Below are 12,254 nucleotides of genomic sequence, written 5' to 3'. Positions count from 1 at the left end.
CTAAACACGTGACCCAAACTACGGGTGGATGACATCACATCCTGTTGAGTGAGTGACAGGAAGAAACTGCTTAGTGTAGAGTAAAACCTTCTGAGGTGAACATCAGCGGATCAGCTTTCATTTACTGTATGCTCACAACGGTGATCAAAATACATCGTTACAATAATCTAGAATCATTTTGGCTTAAACTGAATAAATATTGTGATGAATTATTTTATTTAGGGTTCAATTCTTTTACGTAATTGGCTATTTTGTTCACACATATATTGTATTACTGTAATTTTAGATTATTTGTTGGTTGTTATTTGTATTATTTCTGTGCTAAAAGTAAATATATATCAACTCCTGCGCTAATGTTATTTTGACGTAACACACATATGTACAATCATAGCATGTTTCAAATTAAATAAACTAAATAATATACAAAAAATACATATATACATAATAAAAATAAAACGGTGAACGGATCGACATCTTTGCTCTATTTGCGAGCATAAACATCGAGGGTAGTTTCCACCCACGATAGAAACCCATTTGTTTTTCTTTCACACTTGCTGCATCAAAACCACAAAAATACTTTGTCTTCACATCCCTTTCCATTACCAACAACACAAATGGGCCAGCCTACTTAGAAAACAAGAAGTCTCTGAGATCTTTCTGGACAGTTTTACTTGTTACATATCGCTAGACATTCGTTCATGTGTGCCCCCAGTGTACACGTATTTCCTTTATATAATTTAAACCACAAATTATGTATCTTTTTAAATAACAATTATAACATTGGACGAGGACTTTGCTTGTAATAATTACAGGCCTTCAACAAATTGCATGATTTTTACGATATTATTACAAAATATTGAACTTTATTGTCATTTCATCAGCCTGTTTTCTTTCAATTAGCACAAGATTGCTCAAAAAAAATAATTTAATTTAAAAGTGAGCTGAGCTTAGACTCTTGAGGTTTTAAGAGCCAAATAACAGACATTACATTTACTGAAAGACAGACGTGCACAGGATCAGATCAATGAAGGCCTTTTTTCAAAAGATTACAATTGCTAATTAAGATACATTTGCTAATTAAAATAAATTAATTAGCCCAGTACACGTTAAATAAGTATATAATAAAATATGTACAGAGCATACATTTAATTATATTTCATTTAAATTAAAATAAAAATCCACTTTAATTATGCTCCTCTGCTGCTGAAAACAGAAAGAATTGAGCAAAAGGGCTAACTAACATCATACAAAATATTACACTACAGATATAAAATTGATTGTAGGGGCTTGATATTTTGATGAATTAATGTACTTATTGTACTGTATTGTTACTGTATATATATATATATATGTGTGTGTGTGTGTGTGTGTGTGTGTGTGTGTGTGTGTGTGTGTGTGTGTGTGTGTTTGTGTGTGTGTGTAAATATAACATTTGACAAATGCATAAGGATGTTATATTTTATTATTATCATTATTGTTATTAACATCAATATCAGTAATTACTGTTAATATGTGTTTTTTGGCATTACAGTGGAAAACAGATCAGCAACCTCATTTATGAGGCCACAGTGCAGACTCAGTGTTGCGATTGTGGTCAGCGCATGAAAGTGAAAAAAGGATGGAAACATCAAGCAGCCTTTAGCTGTAGATCTCGATCTTAGTGGTCAAAAGTTTCCACACAGAGAAAAAAAAAGGTGTGCAGTTACATGCATTTACAGCTGTTTAGACTGCTAGTGAAAGCCTGAGACTGAACTGCAAAGACCTTTGATTTAAAATGTTTCATTTGTTCTCATAGGACCCTGCTCTAGTTAAACAAAAGTTAAACAACTTATAGGACACTGCTCTAGCTATACTAAGCTTTACAGTTTTCAAAAATACAATTTAGCCTGCTCATGCACACTAATACAACCTCACTTTCTGACGTGAATGATTATCACCTCATGTCTGTCTGTCTATGGCAGGCCAAAAATAGATATGAATTACACACATTTTCAAAGGGTTTTAATTTGTGCAATATATAATTACCAAATAAAATATAAAGTAGCCTATTTTAAACACGAATCATTAGATAAGTCAACATTGCTGCGTTGAGCTACATCATAATGCTCATAAAACACAATAAAGTTTTGATATGGGCCGGTGTTTCAAAATAACCTACTAGTTAATGTTACTTATGTAACAAGTTAAACTGTTTAATGTTGTCTCAACACAAACGATTTAAACGTATATATTATGCTACAAGTATTTTAAAAAGTACTTTAACATTGAAAAAAAGCACATAATTCACCTTTAATTTGTGGTTCTATAATAAAATAGATTCGGTCCACAGGCACATTAAATATTTACAAATGTAATAGAATGTAATATATTGTATTTAAACATGCACAAATTGTGTTTAGTTATTAGGACAAATGCAAAATGAAGAAAATGTGAAGGTAATATCAAAAGCAGCCCATTCAAGGAAGCTAATCAAAGAGGATCATATGTAATGTGATGTACATTATAATGATATCACATTTCATTTATTAATTAGAACACTAAATATGGTGCGTTAAAATATTATTTTGCTATTTGTACTCACAAATCAGTATAACTTCTGAGAGTTCTGTATTTTCAGGACCACGGACAGGGATTTTTGTCTCAAAAGTTGCAGTGCATTTTAATTTGCATTAATTTAAATAATAATAATAATAATAATAATAATAATAATATTTGTTAGATTTGTTAGAGGATGGCAAATAAATATTGACCACTTTTACTTTATTTCTCTCTATATATATGTAATACTTGTAACTATATTTAATAGTCAGATGTGGTTACATGAAAATGAAATAATCATTTTCATTTATGCTTTTTAATAATTAAACACAAAATAAAAATGCACTTTTTGGGAAAATATTTCATCTAGGAATATTCTGCATGGATCAATCTTTTTTGCCCACAGAATTATTTTGTGTGGGTTGGAAGCGCTGCACATAAAACTGTGTCAAGTTCAGGAAATGGGTGATGATTTGATTGGTTCTGTGAACAGAACATGTGATCTTAAGGTATAGGTGTAAAGACTATAACAGTTAACTCTGCGTGAGATGCTGTTTTTTTAGCCTGAGCTCAGAATGATCTGGATGGCGATAAAATGGACAAAAAAGTTTGTGTGATGATCTTCATCTTGTATGAAATCAGTAAGTTTCATTTCAATAACATTAACATAAATTTAACAAATAATGATTATGCTTTTGTAAGGATCGTGAAAATGTAAGCATTGTTTGCTGTCTTTTAGCAGTTAAGGCGATATATGGAGACATCGTACAATTGCACCCGGTTGTATCTGTGCATGAAGGAGATCGTGTGGTTTTGTCCTGCTTCATTAAATCAAAACAAATAAGTACGGCGTTGTGGTACAAGCAAGTCACTGGAGGAGAACCGCGTCTCATTGCTTCCTCACTTCTCCGTTTGTCAAAAATCCATTTTCATGATACATTTAACAGCAATCATTTTAATGCTGTAAGAAGGACTGACAGTTTTAATCTGACAATTACGAATGCCTTACAGTCAGATTCAGGCACGTACTACTGTGCTTTCTCTTTTTCTAATGTAATTGAATTTGGAAATGGCACTCATCTGGTTATTAAAGGTGAGTCAGTGCATGTCACCTTCATTGCTTAAAATGACGATGGGGGAAAAACAGCTATTTACGCAAACATCATCCATTCTAGGAGCGGAATTCAGCAAACCAACTGGTCTAAAACTGTCCAAGACTGAATTAGTTAAACCGGGGGTACATACATCTCTGCAATGTTCAATCCAGAATGAGTTAGTGAGCGAGCACCGTCTTTACTGGTTCAAACACGGATCGGGAGAATCTCCTCCGGGATTCATCTATGTTCAGGGAAACACGAGCGATGGATGTGTGAGGAGCTCGGCTGGGTGTCTTTCGCCGACCTGCGAGTACAGCCTCCCGGAGAAAACATTCAGTCCCTCACAGACGGGGGTCTACTGTGCGCTGGCCTCATGTGGAGAGGCTTTATTTGGAAACGCTTCTAAACACAATCCTGGTAAGTGTGGGCTTTTCATAATGTCTTTGTATTTGTAAGTGCGAGCTTTTCAAAATTAATTTTGGTAGAGTTGACAACGCATCGATGCAGTAAAGTCTAACTACAAAACAGATAAGTAAATATTTTCAATTCAGGTTACTTTTAAATGTATATTCTTCCACAATGCTGAATACAAATTTAAATATAAATCCAGGTGACTTATTAACATATAAGTATATATATGTGGTGAAGAAATTCATATCATTTATGCGTATGATCAGTAGTTTTTTTTTGTTTTTTTTTAGACAACTTTGATCATCTGAATATATTATTTTACATTCAAATCAGCCTTGCAGCACTGCTGCCAATAAGTTTTGCCATCAATATTCTACTTTGTTGTTTGCTGAAAAGGGGTAAGCTTTTATATGAATGTAATATAATTTTTTTCTTATTCAAATATAGAAATATATTCCAATCCATGTATGAGCAATGGCCTCTCTTTTTAAAGATGACATTTCATTCATCTTTATATAACAGGGAGAAAAACTCAGCAGATACAAACTACTGATGATAATGACGATAAGGTAATAAAAAGGAAGCAGACTTAAAGCCATTTATAAAGCATCCATAATGACTAATATGATAAACTGTTTTTATTTCTATTAGAACAGTGAAATGACTTACGCAGCTGTCCAGATCTCCACTAAACACTCAAGAGTAAAGAGGGAGAGCCGTCCTGAGGACACGCTGTATTCTGGTTTAGCATGCCATCAACAAAGCTGAAAACCGCGTTATACTGCCGTATTTGCAGTAACTTATTTTAATGCTTTGTCAACACACGTTTGCTTACATTTTACTCAAAACAAAGTATTCTTACCAAAGAAAATCTAATTTATTTGGCATTAGTGTAGCTACATAAAACAGCAAAAGCACACTGTACAGTAAAGGTCCAGACAACGTTGTTATTAATACATGTTAAAAAATGTCATATGATCTGCTCAGACTTTCCAATGAGCAGCTATTGTCCAGAAATCATGTATTTTTGTACATATTTAATAGTGTACACGTGTTATATGTGTGTAAAGTAGTATATGTAAAAAAGAGAGCAATGCTTACTCGAGGAAATAAAGAGATACAGTACATCTTTCTCAAACATTCCTGTATCATTAAACACTATAAGGCCACTTTCCTCAACACAGTTTTTAAAATAATACATTAAAATAACAATGTCATGGTAAAATAATTAGCTTATATTGTGACGGTAGTGGGAAAATTATATTTATATATAATTATATAAATATAAATAAAAGCAATGTCATTTTAGAATAAAAAAGAAAAAGAAAGAGCTTTTGTTAATTAACTTAATTAATTGCACACACACATACATACATATATATATATATATATATATATATATATATATATATATAGAGAGAGAGAGAGAGAGAGAGAGAGAGAGATCCTATATATATATATATATATATATATATATATATATATATATATATATATATATATATATATATATATATATATTCTGAAAAAATGGAAGATTCTCTTTTAGAATGACCTTTAGTCCCATTGTACCGACTAAAGTAAGAATACTCCTTATTATAGAAGATTAAAGAGTCTATTTATAGTCTTGAGTGCCCTTATCTATTAAAGAAACATAAAAAGACATACATATCAGTTTTTAAGGAGAAACTGTCCTTAATCAGATTTCGAAATCAGAAATGCAAACGATCTGTTTAAACAGACCTAAACTAAGTGAACATAAACCAACATCTAAAAACCAGCAGGTGGCAGCAGGGGCTATACATTCAGAGCAAGGGGCTACATGACCTTGTTACATTCCCAAGTGTGCAGGTAACTATTTTGTAGCCAGTTTGTCCTAGACAGAGATCAAGTATACACTCTCTGAACTCTCTGTTCATATATTGCAAGAATTTGAAATCTGTTTCTCAAAAATCAAAGCTAGAAACCTGACCAAACTGGGGAGTGTGTTGGCTACATGGTGAAAAATTGAGGCCGTCACGAGAGATATAATCTAACACAAAATAGGCTAAAGAGCCACTTCTAGAAACTCTCTAAAACCAGAGCTGATAATAACAGATAGCATAGACCCTGCATCATAATGATAATCATAATCATAATTTTAAGTAAGTAAATAAACCAGTCACTGTACGAGGCCTAGACTAAGCTCTCTGTGAAGGTTGTTTATTAAAATGAATTCAATAAGTGCAAAATACTCACATACATATTAATACCGCCCTATACATATTAATTAGAATGTTCTTGAAAAACAAGTACGCCTTGCCAGAAAATAGTACATATATCAAATGTTTATTTGCAAACTGCGTGATCCTAATCTGTGGTGTGAAGTGTGGTTTGAACTGTGTCAGGCCCAGGAAATGGCTGATAGCACTACCTGAACAGATTCACGTGACAGTGCTATCCTTTAAGCTGTAACATTACTTACATATCATTGAGCTTCTCCTCCGCTCGAAGAAGAACATGGGTAAGACGCTCTGCGGGACGGTGCTGCTCTTAACTCAAGCGTGTAAGTTTATATCTCAGTAATTACGTTTAAAAGTGCTCAGATGCTGTTTCAGATCATTTATTTGTGTGATGTTGATTGTTTTACAGTCATTGGAGTATATGGAGACATTATACCACTGCAGCCGGTTGTATCTGTGCATGAAGGAGATCGTGTGGTTTTGTCCTGCTTCATTAAATCAAAACAAATAAGTATGGCGTTGTGGTACAAGCAAGTCACTGGAGGAGAACCGCGTCTCATTGCTTCCTCCCTTTTCTATTTGTCAAAAATCCATTTTCACAATGAATTTAATAACAATCGTTTTGATGTTATAAGAGGGACTGACGGTTTTAATTTGACAATTACGAACACCACACAATCAGATTCAGGCACCTACTACTGTGCTTTCTCTTTCGCTAACATAATTAGATTTGAAAATGGTACTCATCTGGTTATTAGAGGTAAATAAGCACCTCTAAATAACCTTTAAGTGGACATTATAACGATAGTAAAGCAAACAAAATAAAATGTTATTTATTGAAAACATCATGCATTCTAGGAGCAGAAATCAGCAAACCCACGAGTCTAAAGATGCCCAAGACCGAACTCGTTAAATCGGAGGCAAATGTGCCTCTGCAATGTTCAATCCAGAATGAGTTAGTGAGCGAGCACCGTCTTTACTGGTTCAAACACGGATCGGGAGAATCTCCTCCGGGATTCATCTATGTTCAGGGAAACACGAGCGATGGATGTGTGAGGAGCTCCGAAGCTGGGTGTCTTTCGCCGACCTGCGAGTACAGCCTCCCGGAGAAAACATTCAGTCCCTCACAGACGGGGGTCTACTGTGCGCTGGCCTCATGTGGAGAGGCTTTATTTGGAAACGCTTCTAAACACAATCCTGGTAAGTGTGGGCTTTTTAACATACGTGACACCCCTTCTTAACCAAGACAGCTCTTTGTGACTTTGCTGCTTGGAACTTTGAGTCATATCTTGTTAAATCTTAAACTTCAATTTTTTACCTTTAATATAAAGGTTTCCTAATCAAGTGATTCAGTCTGAATACCTGTGTATGCATTCCTGATATATATTAAATATTGCCCCTCATGTTTTAGACAACGTCAACATCCTGAACACACGCTTACTCTTTGCAATTGTCCTTACGGTGCTCCTGATATCAAATATTACCATCAATATTCTTCTGTGTTGCATGAGGATAAGTGGTAAGTGTTTGTTTGAAATCTCTTGGTTCTATTGCTATTTAACTCATGTCAGAACTGACCGTTGCTTCATTCATTACAGAGTCTGTTAATGCAACGCAAAGCAAATATAAGCAAATCCGGATTACTGATGATGACGTGACGATAATTGAGGTTTGGCAAATGAGACTCTCCAGATTTAAAACCACTTATGATCATTATAATCATCATATTTTAATTGATATTATTTTATCTGTAATGCTCTTTTTTTTGGTAGTATGAAGAAAAGGAAGAGAAGTTTTGGCCTTCACCCATCATCGCCAAATACTTAAAGAGTCAAAGAAATACCAGTGTTAAGGAAATATGAAATTAAGACCATGGCAAAACATTGTTGTATATTAGATCATATCTATCATTAAAAACACAGTTTTGAGTAAGTCTGTCTATCATTTCTGATAAAAGGTAATAAATTCTGTTTAAGTAGTTATTAATGGGTTGTACTGTGTATATATAATGACTGAAAAAACAGTCACACTAAATAACTTCCAGAATGTTGTATAAATATTTTCATTTGCTTTGTTCATTTAAAAAACAGTAACGCCTAGTACAACTTACATCACTTTTTTGACTGTCTTGTTGAATGGCTTTCTGTTGTTATATATATGTATGTATATGTATATATATGTATATATATATATATATATACTGGTTACACCAAAACAGGACTGAATAAAAGACTTAATTTCAAATTTCAATAATATAAATAAATAAATAAATATATAAATATATATATATATATATATATATATATATATATATATATATATATATATATATATATATATATATATATATATATATATATATATATATATATATATATATATATATATATATATATATATATATATATATATATATTGTGACGAGTCGGCTGCCCCTCCTCTTTATCGTCACCATCACCCCGTCCTTTGTTCGCCGCCTTTCACCAGGCTCCCACGGGAGTGGGTGTGTTCGAGAGGAGGGGCGTGGTATTGTTCAGGTCTGGCGGCGTGTGACGAGGCACACCTGATGTGGATTTAGCCTCGTTACCGTCGCCGTTAAAGGGCCGTGACGCGCCTCTCCTCGGAGACCGGTCTCTTCCCCGTGCATGCACGCTGGTGTCCTCGTGGGTCCAGGAAGGGTGCGCGATGGACCTCACCCGCCGTCCGAGAAGTGCGTCGTGGGACCCCCGTAGTCCAGGCTGTGAGCACACAGCTCATCCCACTCTGCCGCCGGAGCAAAGAAACGACGGAGACGCCGCGGAAGAAGCCGCCGCCCCTCGCGCCCCGGGCCAGAAAAAAGGGGAGCGTGTGCGACCGCCGGACTCCGCCCCTTACCTGGACCCTTCCCCTGGAACACGGCCTCAACCTGCACTTTCCCGAGCACGACGAGGACACCAGATTCCCCTTTATTTGGACACTTTTCCCTGGACACTTTATTTTGTATTATTATTATTTCTGTTAATAATAAAAAAGCCTCTCCGAGGCCTGACGCCACGCCCACTGTGTCTGTCGTTGGCTCCTCCCGTCACAGTGGTGGAGAATGCGCGCAGTTTTAAAGCGCAAGAGAACAGAGAAAACAAAGAGAAAAAGGAAGAACGCTGTCGCCGCCTTTATTAAAGGTCCCCCACAACATCAACTTCTCTCTTTGTTTTTCCCCCAGGAAAGCGCTCGCTTCCCGGCGAAGATGGAGGAGTTCCTCCAACGCCTCTCAGAGGTTTCTATTCGCCAGCAACAGATCGTCGAGCATTTGGCCACCCGCCAGAATGAGACCGAGCAGGAGCTCGCTGCCCTCCGTGCCGCCACTCGACCACGCCCCGCCGTGCCTGATCCCCGGATGCAAGCCACACAGCTGATACCCAAGATGTCCGCCAGCGACGACCCCGAAATCTATCTTGAGATGTTCGAGAGCGTCGCAACCACTGAGGGATGGGACCGGCGGGATTGGGCACGCCACGCTGGCCCGCTGCTGTCAGGAGAGCCCCAGCGCGCCTACTTCAGCATGCCGGCCGACCTGGCGAAGGGATATGATAACCTGAAGAAGGAAATCTTGGGCAGGGTCGGTCTGTCACCGGTCTGCGCAGCCCAAGCCTTCCAAGAGTGGGTCTTCCAGTCTCGCCAGCCGGCAAGGACCCAGGCCGCCGAACTTACTCGGCTGGCGCAACACTGGCTCCTGGACGGGACACCAACCCCCGCCATCATTGTGGAAAGAGTGGTGATAGACCGGCTCCTGCGGGCTCTTCCCCGAAATTATCGCCAGGCGGTCGGTATGAGAAACCCCAAGAACGTTGCGGAGTTGGTGGAGGCGGTCGAGCTGGCGGAAGCCGCCCAGCGTCGAGAGGCCGGGGAGCGGGCGCCATCTTTTCCCCGGAGGGTGTCCCAGGAGCGACGCGCGCCGGAGGGCACCCGGCGACCGATGGAGAGGGCGGCGGTCCCGACCGCGAGAGATGAGCCAATGCCAACCGAAGAGGCCTCAAACCCCCCTAGAGCGTGGCTGGCAGGCTGCAGCCTCCACCGGGAGCTTCCCCACGCCGCACCGAAAATCCCCATCGGCCTGAATGGACAGAAGTTCAGCGCCCTCCTTGACTCTGGCAGTACCATTAGCCTGGTTCAGTCCCGCCTCCTACCCCCGCGCACGGAACCACGGAAACAGCTGCCACTGACCTGCGCTCCCACGGGGACACCAGGAAAGTTTCCACCGCCTCATCACCGTGACGACGGCCGGAGGAAGCTGGCCCCTGGAGGTGGGTCTCAGTGAGGATCTGCCAGTACCAATCATCCTTGGGCGGGACTGGCCGGGCTTCGAGGAGGCGCTACACACCGCGACACAGCCTGTCAGCCCCCGAAACCCTCGCCGGAAGAGGCGAGAAGGGAGAGGAAACCGCCGCCCTGCCGTTCTCCTAGCATCGGACAGCGGAAGAGATGGTGAGTCCCCTCCTCCTACAACTAATGTTTTCTTTGATGTGTTCCAACAGGTAGTCGGAGGGGGCTCGTTCGGCCGGGCTCAGCGGGAGGATGACCGGCTCAAGAATTGCTGGAACCAGGTACATTTCATGGATGGAGAGGAGACGCGGCCCGGCCCCCATCCTCTTCCCCACTTTATTGTGGAGAACGGCCTGCTCTATTGTGTCGCCCGGCGGAGGGGGGAGGAGAAACGGCTCCTGGTGGTGCCCCGAGGGAAAGTGGACACCATTTTGGAGCTCGCCCACGCCCACCCGCTGGCCGGACACCTCGGGGCCGCCAACACTATCAAGAGGATCCGGGACCGTTTCCACTGGCCGGGGCTCGACGGAGACGTGAAACTTTTCTGCCAGGCCTGCCCAGAGTGCCAGAAGACCTCGCCCCGGCCACCTCCCCCTAGTCCACTTATCCCGCTGCCCATAATCGAGGTGCCCTTCGAGCGCATCGGGATGGATCTGGTGGGCCCGCTGCCGAGGTCTGCCCGCGGCCACGAACACATCCTGGTGATCGTGGACTACGCCACCCGGTACCCCGAAGCCATCCCACTCCGCAAAGCCACCGCCAAGGCGATCGCCCAGGAGCTCTTCACCCTGTCCACCAGAGTGGGGATACCCGGGGAGATACTGACCGACCAAGGCACCCCGTTCATGTCCCGGGTGATGGCCGACCTCTGCCGGTTGCTACGGATCCAGCAGCTGCGCACCTCAGTGTACCACCCCCAGACGGACGGACTTGTGGAGCGGTTCAACCAGACACTGAAGCAAATGTTGAGAAGGGTTGTCTCCGAGGACAAACGCGACTGGGACCAGATGCTCCCCTACGTCCTCTTCGGGGTGCGTGAGGTGCCCCAGGCCTCCACCGGCTTTACCCCATTCGAGTTGCTGTTCGGTCGACAGCCGCGAGGCCTGCTGGACGTGGCAAAAGAGGCCTGGGAGCAGCAGCAGCAGCCGGATGCCCAGAGGTCGGTCGTGGAACATGTTCAAGCCATGCGGACCGGATTGAACGGGTGATGCCCCTCGTGCGGGAGCACATGACGCAGGCCCAGCAGCAACAACAACGGCACTATAACCGCCCTGCACAACCCGGGAATTCCAGGTCGGCGACGGGTCATGGTACTGGTCCCCACCAATGCATGCAAATTCCTGGCCACCTGGCAGGGCCCATATACCGTCCTGGAAAAGATCGGCCCGGTTACCTACCGAGTCCGCCAACCAGACCGTCGACGTGCGAACAAATATACCACATTAACTTGTTGAAGAAGTGGGTGGGGACTAGGGAACACCTATCCGCACTCACCGTTCAGGAGGGCCCGTCGTCGACACCAATGCCCTGCTCGCTCCCGCACAGAAGACGGAACTCCAACATCTGGTCGGTCAGTTCTCGGATGTGTTCTCGTCCACGCCCGGGCAGACTAACCTCCTCCAGCACGAGATCCGGACCCCTCCCGCGTCATCGTCCGGCAGCGGCCCTACCGGATCCCTGAGGCTCG

The 12,254-nt window shown here is 41.4% G+C and overlaps 2 protein-coding genes across 2 annotated transcripts; both read left to right on the top strand.

Annotated features, from left to right (window-relative positions):
• Positions 1 to 3,126: 3,126 nt before the first annotated feature.
• LOC122348523 lies at positions 3,127 to 5,163 on the top strand. The gene is made up of 6 exons (XM_043244065.1): positions 3,127 to 3,179; positions 3,281 to 3,631; positions 3,714 to 4,052; positions 4,337 to 4,444; positions 4,569 to 4,615; positions 4,698 to 5,163. The coding sequence occupies exons 1-6, from the start codon at positions 3,134 to 3,136 to the stop codon at positions 4,812 to 4,814; spliced, it is 1,008 nt and encodes a 335-aa protein (XP_043100000.1). The 5' UTR covers positions 3,127 to 3,133; the 3' UTR covers positions 4,815 to 5,163.
• Positions 5,164 to 6,545: 1,382 nt separating this feature from the next.
• On the top strand, positions 6,546 to 8,181 carry LOC122347892. The gene is made up of 6 exons (XM_043243155.1): positions 6,546 to 6,591; positions 6,678 to 6,740; positions 7,106 to 7,468; positions 7,680 to 7,787; positions 7,867 to 7,937; positions 8,041 to 8,181. Exons 1-6 carry the CDS (start codon positions 6,546 to 6,548, stop codon positions 8,128 to 8,130), a joined length of 741 nt encoding a protein of 246 aa, XP_043099090.1. The 3' UTR covers positions 8,131 to 8,181.
• The last annotated feature ends 4,073 nt before the right edge of the window (positions 8,182 to 12,254 follow it).

Source organism: Puntigrus tetrazona, chromosome 7 (assembly GCF_018831695.1).
Source record: "Puntigrus tetrazona isolate hp1 chromosome 7, ASM1883169v1, whole genome shotgun sequence".
Classification (NCBI taxonomy): Eukaryota; Metazoa; Chordata; class Actinopteri; order Cypriniformes; family Cyprinidae; genus Puntigrus; species Puntigrus tetrazona.
This window is presented reverse-complemented; position numbering and strand designations above follow the sequence as displayed.